Raw genomic sequence first — 18,389 nt, forward strand, 5'->3', positions numbered from 1 at the left:
AGTAGATGAATATTCTGTCATACACATTGCATTAATATTAGAGGGTCCCATTGACGGACGTCCGCTCTGCAGGAATTGTGACGTCTGCAGTCACGTGACCTAAGCAGCGCTCAGAGTGTAGGGTGCTGCTGCTCAGGGGGCATCCTGATATCTTTCATATGTTAGCTTAAGAAAAGCTGCATGTGTGCATTAAATTTCTACAGCTCCCTAGTCTTATATCTACCAGTCACTATCTTCAGCTCTTTCCTGGGGCGCTTCAGTTTTGTTCCGCCATCTTGTGACCACATATTCTGACTGACTGGAGGTAAGAGGTAACTCACAAGCTCTCGGTGTAAGTCTATAAGAGCCTGGTTCTGGCTTCATTCTGGCTCCCATAGACTTACAGTGAGTAGTGATATCTGGATCATCCAGCAAACACTGGAGCGTAATCCTGCAGATCACAATCTGCTGGAGACCGACCGGAACTGGTGAAGGCAGTGGCTGGTACGTATGAGACTAAGTGCAGGGATCTTAGATTAATTGCACCATTCGGGCACTGAAATAAAAGCTCTGGGTGATGCTTTTGCTGCAAGTTTCCTTGTTGACTCCTATAAGGAACCTGGTGGATTGATGATGCATGTAATAACCGTTCAAATAAAGAAAATGATCCACCTCACTCTTTCCAAAATTAATCTGGTCAGATGGGAAGCCTGGAAGTCCAAAGAAGGTAAAGGATCCCGCTGCCAGTATATATAAAAGCATCAAATTTTATTTAATCCATTAAAAAAAGTGTTAACATATGCAAAACATTGAGGCGAATACCCTCCATAAAAAACAAACTTTTTGAATGCTGTCCTTGTTCATACATACAAAGCATGTATATTTTTTCACTTTTTAATGGGTTAAATAAAATGTGATATATTTTTTTTAAATACATATATATATCATACATACATATATGTATAACACACATACATACATACATATATGTGTAACATACATACATACATGTATAACACACATACATACATATATAACCACAAGAAAATAGAGCACAAATGTACCAAACATCATGTATAAAAAGTTCATTTATTGAATAGATCATACAAAGAATATTCCAAATATATATCTACTATATATATTTGGAATATTCTTTGTATGATCTTTTCAATAAATGAACTTTTTATACATGATTGGGACATTTGTGCTCTATTTTCTTGTGTTTGTATCTGCTTGGAGCGGTCCAATTGATAATATACTTCCTAATTATTTTGGGAGAGCTGATACACTATGCTCTTGGCCTCAATGCATAATAGTGCTTTATGATTATATTAATGGATACATATATATGTATAACACACATACATACATATATGTATAACACACATACATACCATATTTTCCGGCATATAAGACGACTGGGCGTATAAGACGACCCCCAACTTTTCCAGTTAAAATATAAAATCTTCTCAAAAGTCTGGGGTTGTCTTATATGCCGGGTGTCGTCTTATAGGGTGGGTGCGGAGCAATCTGCGGTCGACGTATATAGTGGGGGGGAGTGGTCCCGATGACGAGGTGAGGGAGCGCCTCACCAGGAAGGTGTAAGTGAAGCAAACTGTCAGCGTCTGGGATGCCAGGGTTATGCAAAAAAGAGAGAGAGAGCGGTGCTGTGCCTAGAAAAACACTCCTCTTTCACTCATCTGGCTCGCCCTTGTATCCTATTATCTCCTTCTCTGTCTCTGCTTCACTTACACCTTCCCGGTGAGGCGCCCCCTCACCTCGTCATTGGGACCGCTCCCCCCACAATATGCGGCAACCGCAGATTACTCCGCACCTGCCCTATAAGACGACACCTGGCGTATAAGACGACCCCCAACTTTTGAGAAGATTTTCAGGGGTTAAAAAGTAGTCTTATACGCCAAAAAATACAGTATATATATATATATATATATATATATATATATATATATATATATATATATATATATATATATATATATATATATATATATATATATATATATATATATATATAGTGTAATCTGGATCCTTTCCCTTTTTCAGATATAAAAACAGTGACAACAGGTTTTTACTTATGGCATTCCATTGGGATTTTCTAAAGAGGTTTTTACAATGGTCTAGTGACTAAGATTTACCCACCATTTTGTCTTCTTCTTCCTTACCCTAAAAAGGCGTTTACATTGTTTGTGGAGTGTTTTATTATTATTATTATTTTCATTTTTAACAATTTGTACATACAACATTAATGCCGCAAAAATGTGCTCTTCACAATTGTTTAAATGTATTCTGAATAGATAATTTTTTTAAAGGGAATCTGTCACCCCAAAAATCATATATGAGCTGCGGCCACCGGCATCAGGGGCTTATCTACAGCATTCTGTAATGCTTTCTGTAATGCTGTAGATAAGCCCCCGATGTAACCTGAAAAGTAAGAAAAACAGGTTGGGTTATACTCACCCAGGGGCGGACCTGCTGCGGTTCGGTCCGGCTGCGGTTCGGTCCGATGGGCGTCGTGGTCCGGGTCCGGCGCCTGCTATCTTCATTCGATGACATCCTCTTCTTGTCTTCACTCTGCGGCTCCGGCGCAGGCGTACTGTGTCTGCCCTGTTGAGGGCAGAGCAAAGTACTGCAGTGCGCAGGCGCCGGGAAAGGTCAGAGAGGCCCGGCGCACTGCAGTACTTTGCTCTGCCCTCAACAGGGCAGATACTGTATGCCTGCGCTGGAGCCGCAGCAGGAAGACAAGAAGAGGACGTCATCGTATTAAGATGGGAGTCCCCGGACCGGACCGCAGCAGGACCGCCCCTGGGTGAGTATAATCTAACCTGTTTTTCTTACTTTTCAGGTTACATCGGGGCTTATCTACAGCATTACAGAATGCTGTAGATAAGCCCCTGATGCCGGTGGCCTTGGCTTATGTATATGATTTTTAGGGTGACAGATTCCCTTTAAGCACACATTGAACTGTAATCTCTGCATATTCTTTACTTGCAATCTGTAGTTTACCATTTGTCTGCCTCTTGTGATAGGTCACCAGAATCCAAGAAAGAAGACATTGAATTTGACGTGTCCTTACTGGAAGAAATTGAGAATCTGCAGGCCAATGAGATCATGTGGAATAACCTCACGGCAGACAGCCTCAATTCAATGTAAGTTAATTTACCTATAGAAACTGTTTCAAAGAACCTATACATTTTTTTTTCTTTGTATAAAATAAATAATTTTTTTTCAAGACCCGACAACCTTTTTTTTTTTTTTTTTAAGTTTTTACACTCTCTGTAAGATGGCAACCTCTGCCTCTGCTAGTCCTGGAGCAGTTGACAGCCAGGTGACATTTGGACATAACAGAAACCGATTCCAGATGCTGATAAGGAAAACTGTACTTTTGATGGCTAAATAAGTGTCAACTGTAAGGCTATGTTCACACTTTGCCTTTTTTTATATGCAAATTTTAAGCTTGTTTTTTACAGCACCAGCAAAAGTTATGAGATTTCCGAAATCTCATGCACACACATTGGATTGGAAAATTGCTGAATTTTTGCAAACTGCAGCATGTTGCTTCTTTCAGCATTTTTTTCACCCATAGAAACCAATGAGTGCAAAAAGTGCAAAAGTGCAGGTATCAGGTTTTTGGTGCAAAAACCTATGGAAGCATGCACAAGAGACCATAAAAGCTCAGCAAAGCCTGCTTTTTTAAAGCCGCTTCCTTACTGCCAAGAGCCGGTTTTGCCAGCAGAAAAAACCACGCAGCAAAAACTTTGTGTGAACATAGCCTTAATATTCCATGGCGGTTACTTGACCCAGGGCCCTTATTCAGTGCTGCCAGTCTGGCTGGTAACAACCTGTATCTCATCAAAATGGTAGCCGTTCATGGTGCGTCCACTTTCAGGATAAAATCCAACTTTATTGGTAGCTGCATTTCCACGTGTGTTATCCATCAGTACCAATTCCTATTATACGATCTGCTGTAAGACATATGATGATGATTGATTATTTCTGATAGATGGATAATAAAGCATTTTTAACCCCTTATTGTTTTTGCTTCTTCTCTGCAGCAGTCACAATTTTTTTTTCATTTGCATGGCTCTGTGGTTTTGTTTTATGTGGGATAAATTACTGTTTAATTTTATATAATACACTTTTTGTGAAACAAAGATTGGGAAAAAAAAAGTTGTTGGTTTACATATTGTTCCAAATTATGCAAATATTATTTGTCTCTGATTTTCCGATCCAAATGAGTCAGCATAATGTTAATTTAATAAACTGTTAGAGCATAAATCAGATTTATCCTCTAATGGTTGAGGATTTGAACATTATACTGACTCATTTGCATCTAGTGAAAAGGATGGGAAGTACGGGGACTCCCAACATTTTGTAAAAGCTAAGGGCCGCCTGCAGCCTCGCACCGCCGAACACTTCCTACTCCCATCTTGGGGTCCGCAGCATCGCCCCACTCCTGCTGTCGCCACCGGCTTCTTGCAGCAGCGACCCTGCCTCTTGTATCCACAAAATACCATATCTTTTTCCAGTCTTATTGTTCTTCTAGATGACTTTTAATAATAATAATAATAATAATAATAAAAAATACTAGGTGTATGTTTTGGGTCCGTGTCCTGCTACGGAATTAATTTGGTGTCAATGTGGCATCTCCTTGAAGGTACTGCATGATATATAAGTTTCTTATTGTGATTTTTAGCATTTAGGACACTATTAGGCTATTTTTGCGTTTTTTTTTGCGTTTTTGATGCATTTTCATGGCGTTTTTTCTGCCACATAAATGGCCAAAAGCTCTATGGAATCCTTATTCAAGCTTATTCAATGACAATCCTGAAGTGTTGTGCACATGATCTGTAAATTTCCATGCATATTTGTAGTGCGTTATTTTTCCACAGCATGTCAATTCTTTTTGCGTTTTTGCACCCATTGACTTCAGTTGAGTCAGTCAAATCTGCAGGAAAAACACAGGCATAAAAATGTTTACAGATTTGCGCTGGATTTGCTGAGTTTTTGTTTGACCTTTTACCGGCTTTTTATGGTGTTTCCCACGCTCTCATCTGTGTGACAGTGTGGGAAATACCGGCGCGGTGGTTATCCGCAGTAATGCTACCGCCGGTAAGACCGTAGGTCAGAGCTCTGCAGGATCATACTGTCAGATGTCAGCATGACCCTGCTGCTGTGACTGTGACCTGCGTTAATGCTACCGCAGGTACTGTCGGTCACAGTGCTGCGGGATCATGCTGGCAGATGTCAGCGTGACCCTGCTGCTGTGACTGTGACCCGCGGTAATGCTACCGCAGGTACTGTCCATCACAGCGCTGCAGGATCATGCTGTCAGATGTTAGCGTGACCCCGCTGCTGTGACTGTGACCCGCGTTAATGCTACCGAAGGTTCTCTCGGTCACAACACTGCGGGATCATGCTGGCAGATGTCAGTGTGACCCCGCTGCTGTGACTGTGACCCGCAGTAATGCTACCGCAGGTACTGTCCATCACAGCACTGCGGGATCATGCTGGCAGATTTCAGCGTGACTCCGCTGCTGTGACTGTGACCCGCGGTAATGCTACCGCAGGTACTGTCCGTCACAGCGCTGCGGGTTCATGCTGTCAGATGTCAGCGTGACCCCACTGCTGTGACTGTGACCCACAGTAATGCTACCGCAGGTACTGTCCATCACAGCACTGCGGGATCATGCTGGCAGATTTCAGCGTGACCCCGCTGCTGTGACTGTGACCCGTGGTAATGCTACCGCGGGTACTGTCCATCACAGCACTGCGGGATCATGCTGGCAGATGTCAGGCGTTGGCCGATGAAAGTACTGCTCCCATTGGGCTACGTCTGCTGTCACTGATATCAGTGGGCAAAAATGGCTCATGTGTGCTCTTATTTTATTTTTTCTGCTTTCCTTTAATATCCGTTTTTTTTTTCTTTTCAACTTTGCCATACAATTCCAGACATATGAGCCTTTTTATTTAGAATGTTTCTTATGGTCCTTGTCAAGCGGGTGCAGCTCATATGGTAACTATTCTAAAGACACGGGCCCAAAACTGTATTCTGTAGTCAGGGTAGAAGCAGAAATAAAAAATAAAAAAAGGCAAAACCTCGTCACTTTCAGAAGCACAAATCTCCTAATAAATTGGGTGCATTATGTGCTTTGTGTGTGACTGAACTACAAATTGTAAATACAACCTCAGGCCGTCATTTTGTAGCATAAACTATAGTAAATGTGTTGACCTGCGTGTGGCGCTGCACCCAACCTTTGAGTGGCAGAAAAAGTCACCAATGGTCTGCAACATAATTTGTATCTTTTTTTTTTTTCTCTCCATTTGCTGTCACTTTGGTATTAATAAATTACCCCCCAATAAATATGGAATTTAATAAAAAAAAAACTAAGTTTCTTATAGATACACAATCAATCGCCATCACGTATCTAGTAATTGCAACAGATAGTATAATAGGGATTGTTATTGTATAATTGTGTATGTGTGATGTACTGCACGATCGCAGGGATGTACATTATGCTGCAGTTAAAGGATTGTTGGGATCTTTATATCGGTGGGCTATCCAATCAGCGGTTCCCAGTGCGAGTGGCGGCTCTGTTGTGGAACAGAACTACAAAGATTCATCAACTGCATAGTGGCCGGAGCCAGGTACCGCATACCCGCACCCTATCGATTCCAATAGGAGTCAGATGTGCAGCAACTGAGCACATCCAGCTGGCAAGGATAACCGCTGATCGGTGGGGGTGCAAGGGGTCGCCTTCTCACCGATTTAGATATTGATGAGCTATCCTATGGATAGGCCATAGATACAAAAATCCTGGCCAACCCTAAATGGGTGGACAGAGATCCAGAAATGCATCAGCCTGAGCGACACGTGGAGCCACGGCTTGTAATGTTTATTCAGTAAAGCTTTGAATTCTATCCTGAACATGAGTGTTCTGTTAACATTTACTATTCCTCTGACATCTGGCCTGTCCGACACTTCTAAAGAGACTTAAGGATCGTCAGCTCTTGTGCCGTGTCTGTATGGTAAACATTAGTGGATACTTCAGCATCTTTTTAGAATTGTCCCTTTACTTTTTCTTCTGTTACTCCTGCTGGAAATGAATAAATATATTGACCCCTCAGTGCTACCATTTCACCAGAGACGGTTGTACCCCTACTAGGCAGGGCTGTGGAGTCCGTAAGCCAAACCTCCGACTCCTCAATTTCCCTGACTCCACAGCCCTCGTCGCTACTGAGCATGTACGTAAAGTGCAGCACAGATTTGTCTCATCTAAAAGCTGAGATCCTTGGAGCAGAATATAGATTTATAGGACATTTCAGAACTTTCCCAAATTCTTATGAAAACATTTCCAGCACATCCTGTATTGTTCTACTGTATTCAATGTATTATATATTTTCTCATACACTGACTCCACCAAAATGAACACAGACTGCACATCCCTGCTACTAGGTCTGTAGTCGTCAGTTCAGTTCTGATGGTGTCAGACTACGTCAGTCCTCATCCCGTTGAAAAGGGGAATAGTAACAAACAAGCCTTGTAAATCAGCTGCATGTCTTGAATGAAAGAGCGTTCCTTTTCCCACAGTGCTGTAAAGTGCCTTTGAAAGAAGCCGCTACTTTAGAAAAGTTGCTGATCGTGATATTGATCCCCCCTTTGTCTAGTAGCATCTGTTTGCTGCTTTGACTAATTTCTCTATAGAGATGTGCATTGAATCCAAACGGTGTCACGTACAAGATGAGCTTAAGACTTTCTGCTTCCATCCTTGACATAGCTAGCGGGAGCTTGAAGCTTTTGTCATCTTTTGGAAGTCATCCAGGGACAGCTTCCTGGACTTCTTACAAAGGATGAAAATGAAAGTTTATCTTTCTTCAAATGTTCTATTGAAGTCAGACAAGAATGTGACATTTCGGGTTCACTTCTAGACTCCATTTACAACCGGCATTCACAAGATTAAATGAAATGCCAGCGTGATTTCCATTTACATTTTGTGAGATGAGATGATGTAAGGGTTGGAACAATCCACCTATAACTTTCCATTGCTCTTCAGATATAGAATGTAATGCTCATATTAATATGACAAATTCTGACTCCATTTTATCTGCGTCGTCTTTATTATCAGGCTGTAACGTCTGATGTGCCTGCACATATCAGACTAAAGTTATTGACACTGGACCGTTTCACCCCAACGATAATTATTTTGGTGAAATGACACCCCACCATAGTCCAGAAAGAAGGAGGCTTTGTCCAAATTGTTGCTTGTCTCCAAATAATGCCCTTCAGGCTATGTTTCGGCAATGAGCTTTAGCTGAGTTTTTTATTTTCCAGATTTCCTGCACTTATTGAGTAAAATAGGTTACGGTACTTTGAATTTTCTAAAATATGCAGTGTAAAAAACTAACCAAAAGCTCATCGTGGGAATGCAGGCTTGAAGAACATTCCCAATAAGCTTGTTACTCCATTGGTTTTGAACATTCATAGCCAGTGTAAAAGAATACAGTATGAGTATGGCTGTTTGGCATCATAACTGTCCACCAGACAATTGTTGAACAGTTCTTCAGCCATAAACCAACTGCTAGCAAGTGTGTCTGACTACCTCCATGGTATGGCAGAACAGTTTACACTTGCCATGGATTTCACCCTCGCCATGGATTTCACCCTCTGCATTGTAACGGATATCCTGTGGGGATAATAAGTATTTGATTCACTGTCGAATTAGCATGTTTTCCGACCTACAAAGAATGGAGAGGTCTGTAATTTTTTATTCAACTGTGAGAGACAGAATTTAAGAATGAAAACAAGAAAATCACATTATGAGATTTTGAAATAATTTGCTTTTTATTGAATGAAATGAGTATTTGACACAATAGAAAAACTAACTTAATATTTGGTACAGAAACCTTTGCAATTAGAGGACAGATGTTTCTTGTAATTCTTGACCAAGTTTGCACACACTGCAGCAGGGATTTTGTCTCACTCTTCCATACAGATCTTCTCCAGATCTTTGTTTTCGGCTCTTTCGCTATGCAACATTGAGTTTCAGCTCCCTCCTAAGATTTTCTATTGGTTTCAAATTTGTAGACTGGCTAGGCTACTCCAGGACCTTGAAATGCTTCTTACGGAGCCACTCCTTAGTTGCCCTGGCTGTGTGCTTCTGGTCATTGTCATGCTGTCAGACACAGCCACGACCCATCTTCAATTCTCTTACTGAGGGAAGGAGGTTGTTGGCCAAAATCTTTCTGTACATGACCCCATCCATCCTCCTTTTTATGTGGTGCAGTCATTCAGTCCCCATTGCAGAAAAACACCCCCAAAGTTGGAAGTTTCCTCCACCATGCTTGACGGATGGGACTGTGTTCTTCTTCGGATTGTACTTGTCCTTCTTCTTCCTCCAAACACCGCGAGTGGCGCTGATAACGAAAAGTTCTATTATATATATAATATACTGTATATACATTAAAATATATATGTGTGTATATATTTATATGTGTTGTATAATATATCATTGCCAAGTCTTAAAGAATCACTCTCGCCTACCTTTTTTGTGAACCTCCAGGACCCAGCACTGGTCTGCTTCTCTTAGTGATGTCACCGTTCTTCAGACTCTCCGGGTCACTCTCTGCTGTATGCATGAGCCTGAAGTCTTTTACCATGCAAGTGTATGGTGCCTTGTTCTAACACTCCATAGACTTCTATTGTGAAAAGCCACTTCTGGGTCACGTAGAGCGCAGTGTAACTGTCTGGACATGGGAGACATCACTCAGAAGAGGAGCACAACAGCACTGGACACAGGAGAGAGCAGCGATAGGTGAGCATATTAATACATACACACAATTTTAATAAGATGGGAGTGCTTCTTTGATTTGTATTTGAATTATTTCATTGCATATATGTTGCTATGTATAGAAGTTATGGAGGTAGTATGCACAACCTTTTTTTTTTTTATTTTTTATGATGCAGTTGGGTAAAAAAAAAAAAAATATATATATATTTTTTTTTTTGAAAGCCTTCAGTCAAGCTAGCCATAACGGTGCATTTTGATAACGCATAATTATGCATTGTGGTTGCCCAGTATGATATCTCGCCCCATTTATTGGGTTCATGTTTCCGATATAAGCTCCTGTTTTACTAGGCAGCGCCATGTCCTGCTTGATCGTATATTTTGTATCTTCGCGCAGGATCTTGTTAGAATGAAATGTTAGCGGCCGCTCTGCCTTGCTTAACACTGAGCAGGATTTATCGCTTTCTATTTAATTCTCACCTTGTGGACAGCGATTTCATGTTGGGCTCAATTTACGGTACTTGTCTAGCGTTGCCCTCTGTGTCATCTCAGGAATATATCACAATTTGTTTTGCAGGTTGAAAACGGCGTCCGAGGAGCTTGCACAGACACAGCAGTCACTTGTAAGCAAAGAGGAGCTTCTTGCTGAAAGAGAGAAAGAGATCGAACAATCTGCAGACGCTTGTGAAAGAAAATCTGAGTAAGTCTCCTGCAGGTATCATCCAAGGAAAGGCCATTGTTGCACTGAATGTTTGGCTCTGTCAATAAAATAAACGCTTTAAGGGCAGTCTGCCACCCCAAACTCACAGTGTAAGCCAAACACATCGCCTTTGGGGTTCTAATCGCTGCCTCCATTTGCAGAGCCTGCAGTAACAGTGACCCTGTAATGACCGGTGACGTACTGTACATGTTCTTCACTGCTAGCTCTATGGTGTATGGAGTGGGCTCATGAATTAAATCTGCTGGTAACAAGTGGCCTGAGTGAGCTCAGATTGGTGCTATTAAGCATATATATCAGTTGTCAATCACTTCCACTAGCATTTAAATGTCGCAATTACCTCCTAATGTAATAGTGAAGAATTGATGGGATTCCATAGTAGCCGGGGACCTGCTGACTTTCCTGGTGACTGCCATCTTAGGTTACAAATATCAAAAAACTGTCTGTCACTTTCAAACAGAAATCAGGTGTGAACAGGTGCAAACTAAGAGCAGCCATCTCCATATATAACCAACAAATAAAGTAGCACTATGGCATGAAAACATGAAATATGAATTACAATACTGCTCTAGAAAATAGGAAAAAATTTAGAATAGTTAAAGTGGAAAAATTGGCTAGATCATGTGTACCTAGCAGCCGCAATATGGCGATTCTCATTGCTGGGAACCTGCCTAATGTGAATCCTCTCCTAGGTTAATGCCTGCATTGCATTTCTATCGACCCACATAAATGCAGGCCTTAGCTCGCTCTCGCCATAAGTAGAAACAGTCCACATGATTCCCAGGTGATGTTCTTAGGCTGGCCTGGTGAGTTATCTGCGTGTGCATGGGGTGCAATATAATGGGAGTCTTCTATCTCTGATCGCTCTGTGCTATCCGCTCAGTAGAAAGCCAGGTATGTAACTGAGGTTCTTGCATAGAGCTGAGCGAGCCAAAGGAATACACCTGTAGATTGGCCACACACATAGTATATTTTGCTATAGCATATTATAGTATAGTACTGTATAACTATATATTTTTAACAAAACGCTTCAGACACTGCACTCATCCATTTGTCAGGACAAAAAGCAATTTGTGAAACTTGGGAACTTAATGATTTAGAGGCTAGAAATGGCAATACACTCAGTGGATCATTTGTATTAGGTATCTTATCTCATGCTGTGGAGAAACTGGAACCCATCAGGCTCGAAAATGTGAAATTGTTGAATTCGGAACATTAGGAGATAAGTGAATCAGAGGAGACCACCTCTACCATATTCTATTGGAGTTTTGGGGACCTCCTCTATTCCTATACACTATATTCTCATACAGTATTATATTATTTACACATTTTTTCCTTTTGATTAACGGAAGATGCCCTCCCAATCCCCCCTCCATCGATCTCAATGCTATCACTTTCCTGGCTAGGAACTCACAAATAAGAATTACCGTATATACTCGAGTATAAGCCGACCCGAGTATAAGCCGACCCCCCTAATTTTGCCACAAAAAACTGGGAAAACTTATTGACTCGAGTATAAGCCTAGGGTAGGAAATGCAGCAGCTACCGGTGAATTTCAAAAATAAAAATAGATGCTCCATACCGTTCATTATTGCCCCATAGATGATCCATATAAAGCTGTGCCCCATATAATGCTCTGCACTGTTCATTATGGCCCCATAGATGTTCCATAGAAAGCTGTGCCATATATAATGCTCTGTGCCGTTCATTATTGCCCCATAGATGCTCCACATAAAGCTGTGCCATATATAATGCTCTGCACCGTTTATTATGGCCCCATAGATGCTTCATGTAAAACTCTGCTATATAGAATGCTCTGCACCGTTCATTATGGCCCCATAGATGCTCCATATAAAACTGTGCCATATAGGATGCTCTGCACCGTTTATATGGAGCATCTATGGGGCCATAATGAAGACCATAATGAAGCTGTGCCATATGGAATGCTCTGCACCGTTCATTATGGCCCCATAGATGCTCCATATAAAGCTGTGCCATATATATATTGCTCTGCACCGTTCATTATGGCCCCATAGATTCTCCACATAAAGCTGTGCCCCATATATAATGCTCTGCACTGTTCATTATGGCCCCATAGATGCTCCTTATAAAGCTGTGCCATATATAATGCTGCTACTGCAATAAAAAAAAAATCACATACTCACCTCTCTTCGCTCAGGACGCCGGCGCTTTCAATATTTACCTGCTCCTCGTGCGGCTCCGTCTCCAGCACTGACGTTCAGCAGAGGGCGCGCACTGACTACGTCACCGCGCCCTCTGACCTGAGCGTCACAGCCAGAGGACGCTGGAGACTGAGCCGCACCGGAACGAGGAGCGGTAAATATCGCGCTGCGCACCCCTCCCCGTATACTTACCTCTATGGGAGGTGGAGCTGCATATTCATGACTGTAATGAGCGGTACCATGTGACCGCTCAATACAGGAAGAAGATGCAGCGCCGGGAGAAGCAGGGACTGCAGGGACTGCATCGGAGCAGGTAAGTATAACTAGACAGCCCCCGCTCCCCCCCCCTGCTGAACCCCGGTATATGACTCGAAAGGGTTACATACAAAGTTATAGATATTGTTTACAGTGAATACATTTACGATGACAGACGGGTACAGAGGGGAGAGGACCCTGTCATTGCGGACTTACATTCTCCCAACTCACACAATTCCGGCACGCAATCGGTGCCCCAATTATGGGATAGCAGGCACCAAACTCCCCCGCCTCTCAACACCTTCCCAACCTACCAAATAAAATGACACAATACACATGGTGTGAAGATAAAAGGCCGCTGTATGTATTAATGGTTACTCAAAAATTAAATATATTAAACCAATAAATAATGGTTACTCAAAAATTAAATATATTAAACCAATAAATAACAATAAAATTCATTACTCCATAGACAAAAAAACCATCCAGTCTCCACCCAGCAAGCTGGGCGAGCACCATCTAATAAACACCACGACAACATTAACTTAGGGAGGGAGGGGGGCGGCTGTAACTAAAATCCCAGCTGCTGTAAATCAATAGGAAAGCAGGGCTTCAGAAGCTCTTCTACTTGGCGTCGAAATCTGTTAACCAATCAGACTCCTGTTGCTCTTTTCTGCCTGTCACCTGAGTACTAAAAGACCCAATCCACAAACGGTAAGTACCATTAGACATAACAATTCAAAAAGAGGGAGATAGGAATAAACACTGAGAGAACTAAAGGGACATACCAAAGCTGAACTGTAACCCAAATAGCCAATAGTAATCGGGGAGCTGGTGCCGCAATCCCATGAAGCCCGCATGCTATTTGCTCTAAAGGAGCGCTTGTACATTCTTGATAATGTAGTAACCACTTCACTCCAATATCGCCTACACTACATAGTTCCAGATAAGATGCCAAAAATCTGCCCCCAGTTCCCCACATCTATGACAATCATCAGAGTATAATCTACCGAATGTATAAGCACGCAGTGACCGTTCATTGCCGACAGCTGGGAGACACGGGAAGAAGTGCGGGACCATTGCCGTCGTTCCCTGGGCCCATGCCGTCGGTCCCCGGGACCATGCTGTCGCTCACCGGGCCCATGCTGTCGCTCCCCGGGCCCATGCCGTCGCTCCCCGGGCCCATGCCGTCGCTCCCCGGGCACATGCCGTCGGTCCCCGGCCCCATGCCGTCGGTCCCCGGGCCCATGCTGTCGCTACCCGGGCCCATGCTGTCGCTACCCGGGCCCATGCTGTCGCTCCCCGGGCCCATGCTGTCGCTCCCCAGGCCCATGCTATCGCTCTTCGGGCCCATGCCGTCGCTCCCCGGACCCATGCCGTCGGTGCCCTCACCCAGATGGCAGTGGTCGGTCAGTCAATCTGGAGATGCTGAAATATCTGCACTTCCTGGCAGATCAGTGCAGCAGCTCAGCTCTGCCAGTGGCCGAACGTCTGCACTAACAGCCTGGGGCCCCTAAATGCTGCAATCAAACGCAATCGCAGCATTCATGTGGGAGCCAGAGGGACGGGAGCTCCTGCTGCTTTCAGATCGTCGTCATTGCGGGGGCCCTATCATTGCTATGGTGACCTGGGATAGTCATGACGACCCCCGGGTCACCAAGCTACAGAAAGCTTCTGAGACCATGCTCACAGTATAGGTATAATGCACTGCAATGCAAACTGGCTTGGTCCTAAAGAGGTTAAGCAGAAAAGTATATAGTGTGGAAATTCCACCCGTAGGGCCCTGGGTAGTGAGTACACCTATTAGCGGGTTTCTCGATATCCGCATTCTAGGATATTGACACTGGTGCGTAATAGCATGTCTCATGTGGGGAAAACCATATTTTGTATGTATTGGGTCAAACAGCACTTCATTTTTTCATTTTCAAGTACTTGGTCCAGTGTTTTTATTCTGTATTGCTTTCAAAATATAGGCTCTTTTAATATCTTAAAGGGAACCTGTCAACAGGATTGTACACAAAACCCTTCTGAAGGCCGGTGCAGGCTGTCTCACCTGCGCTGCAGCATAATCGCATGTTTAGTGTGTTGTTAATAAATCTGTTTGAGGTTATCCTGAGGGTGTAAAAAACAAATCCATTTGATAATGGCCCCCGCCGCATCTGCGCAATAGCAGCTATCGGTGTATATAGAGGTGATCCGATAGCTGCTACTGCGTAGGCAGCGCCATCTTGCTAGAGAAAAAAATAATTCCAAGATGGCACTGCCGGCGCCTGTGCAGTAGCAGCTCTTGGCGATTGCAGCTATCGGATCACCTCTATATACACAGCTGCTACTGTGCAGGCAGTGTGGTCTTGGAGGAGGACATTTTTGTTTTTTATCTAGCAAGATGGCGCCGCCTGCGCATTAGCAGCTATCGGATCACCTCTATATACACCGATAACTGCTACTGTGCAGGCACGGCGGGCACCATTTTCAAATGGATTTTTTTTTTTTAAATATCAGTATCACCTCAACCATATAATTTCTATACACAGTACACATGTGATTATGCTGCAGGACAGGGGCCACGGCCTGCACCTGCCTTCAGAAGGGATTTTTTTCAATATGTATATATAAAACTAGATGGTGGCCCGATTCTAACGCATCGGGTATTCTAGAATATGTATGACAGAACTTGTTCATTAAACGTAAACGTAGCATAGCACAGCCACGTAGCATATAACAGCCCACGTAGTTTATAACATCCACGTAGTATATAACACAGCCACGTAGTATATAACACAGCCACATAGTATATAGCATAGCCACGTAGCATTTAACACAACCACGTAGCATATAACAGCCCACGTAGCATATAACAGCCCACGTAGCATATAGCACAGCCACGTAGCATATAGCACAGCCACATAGCATATAGCACAGCCACGTAGCGTATAGCACAGCCACGTAGCGTATAGCACAGCTCACGTAGTATATTGTATAGTCCACGTAGTATATAACACAGCTCACGTAGTATATAGTAGTCCACGTAGTATATAACACAGCCCACGTAGCGTATAGCACATCCATGTAGCGTATAGCACAGCCATGTAGCGTATAGCACAGCCACGTAGCGTATAGCACAGCTACGTAGCGTATAGCACAGCCACGTAGCATATAACACAGCTCACGTAGTATATAGTACAGTCCACGTAGTATATAACACAGCTCACGTAGTATATAGTACAGTCCACGTATATAACACAGCTCACGTAGTATATAGTACAGTCCACATAGTATATAACACAGCCCACGTAGCATATAGCACAGCCACGTAGCGTATAGCACAGCCACGTAGCGTATAGCACAGCCACGTAGCGTATAGCACAGCCACGTAGCATATAGTACAGCCACGTAGCATATAGTACAGCCACGTAGCATATAGCACAGCTCACGTAGCATATAGCACAGTCCACGTAGTATATAACAGCTCACGTAGCATATAGTACAGCCCACGTAGCATATAGCACGCCCACGTAGCATATGGCACAGCCACGTAGCGTATGGCACAGCCACGTAGCGTATGGCACAGCCACGTAGCGTATGGCACAGCCACGTAGCCTATGGCACAGCCACGTAGCGTATAGCACAGCCACGTAGCGTATAGCACAGCTCACGTAGTATATTGTATAGTCCACGTAGTATATAACACAGCTCACGTAGTATATAGTACAGTCCACGTAGTATATAACACAGCCCACGTAGCGTATAGCACAGCCACATAGCGTATAGCACAGCTCACGTAGTATATTGTATAGTCCACGTAGTATATAACACAGCTCACGTAGTATATAGTACAGTCCACGTAGTATATAACACAGCTCACGTAGTACAGTCCACGTAGTATATAACACAGCCCACGTAGCATATAGCACAGCCACGTAGCGTATAGCACAGCCACGTAGCGTATAGCACAGCCACGTAGCGTATAGCACAGCCACGTAGCGTATAGTACAGCCACGTAGCATATAGTACAGCCACGTAGCATATAGCACAGCTCACGTAGCATATAGCACAGTCCACGTAGTATATAACAGCTCACGTAGCATATAGTACAGCCCACGTAGCATATAGCAGGCCCACGTAGCATATAGCACAGCCACGTAGCGTATGGCACAGCCACGTAGCGTATGGCACAGCCACGTAGCGTATGGCACAGCCACGTAGCGTATGGCACAGCCACGTAGCGTATGGCACAGCCACGTAGCGTATAGCACAGCTCACGTAGTATATTGTATAGTCCACGTAGTATATAACACAGCTCACGTAGTATATAGTATAGTCCACGTAGTATATAACACAGCCCACGTAGCGTATAGCACATCCATGTAGCGTATAGCACAGCCATGTAGCGTATAGCACAGCCACGTAGCGTATAGCACAGCTACGTAGCGTATAGCACAGCCACGTAGCATGTAACACAGCTCACGTAGTATATAGTACAGTCCACGTAGTATATAACAGCTCACGTAGTATATAGTACAGTCCACGTGGTATATAACACAGCCCACGTAGTATATAGCACAGCGCACGTAGTATATTATTATTATTATTTATTATTATAGCGCCATTTATTCCATGGCGCTTTACATGTGAGGAGGGGTATACATAATAAAACAAGTACAATAATCTTGAACAATACAAGTCACAACTGGTACAGGAGGAGAGAGGACCCTGCCCGCGAGGGCTCACAATCTACAAGGAATGGGTGAGGATACAGTAGGTGAGGGTAGAGCTGGTCGTGCAGCGGTTTGGTCAATCGGTGGTTACTGCAGGTTGTAGGCTTGTCGGAAGAGGTAGGTCTTCAGGTTCTTTTTGAAAGTTTCGATGGTAGGCGAGAGTCTGATATGTTGTGGTAGAGAGTTCCAGAGTAGGGGGGATGCACGAGACAAATCTTGTATGCGAGAAGGAGATCTTGTGAGGATCGGAGGTTGCGTGCAGGAGAGTATTAGGAGACGAGGTCACAGATGTATGGAGGAGACAGGTTGTGGATGGCTTTGTATGTCATGGTTAGGCTTTTGTACTGGAGTCTCTGGGTGATGGAAAGCCAGTGCAGGGATTGACAGAGGGGAGAGGCCGGGGAATAGCGTATATAGCACAATCCACGTATTAGTATATAGTACAGTCCACGTAGTATGTAACATAGCTCACGTAGTATATAACACAGCTCATGTAGTATATAGTACAGTCCACATAGTATATAGCACAGCCCACGTAGTATATAGCACAGTGCACGTAGTATATAGCACAATCCACGTATTAGTATATAGTTCAGTCCATGTAGCATATAGCACAGCCACGTAGCATATAGCACAGCCATGTAGCATATAGCACAGCCACGTAGCATATAGCACAGCTCACGTAGCATATAGCACAGCTCATGTATATAGTACAGTCCACGTAGTATATAAC

The 18,389-nt window shown here is 43.4% G+C and overlaps 1 protein-coding gene across 4 annotated transcripts in view; it reads left to right on the top strand.

Annotated features, from left to right (window-relative positions):
* FER (FER tyrosine kinase) overlaps window positions 1–18,389 on the top strand; it is a 485,813-nt gene that overhangs the window by 126,390 nt on the left and 341,034 nt on the right. For all 4 annotated transcript variants that reach the window (XM_069752566.1, XM_069752558.1, XM_069752574.1 and 1 more), the window contains exons 9-10: window positions 3,027–3,146; window positions 10,360–10,482. In XM_069752566.1, coding sequence (XP_069608667.1) covers window positions 3,027–3,146; window positions 10,360–10,482 — 243 coding nt within the window. The remainder of the gene's footprint in view (window positions 1–3,026; window positions 3,147–10,359; window positions 10,483–18,389) is intronic.

The sequence above is a fragment of the Ranitomeya imitator genome, chromosome 1 (genome assembly GCF_032444005.1).
Source record: "Ranitomeya imitator isolate aRanImi1 chromosome 1, aRanImi1.pri, whole genome shotgun sequence".
In the NCBI taxonomy this organism is placed as follows: domain Eukaryota; kingdom Metazoa; phylum Chordata; class Amphibia; order Anura; family Dendrobatidae; genus Ranitomeya; species Ranitomeya imitator.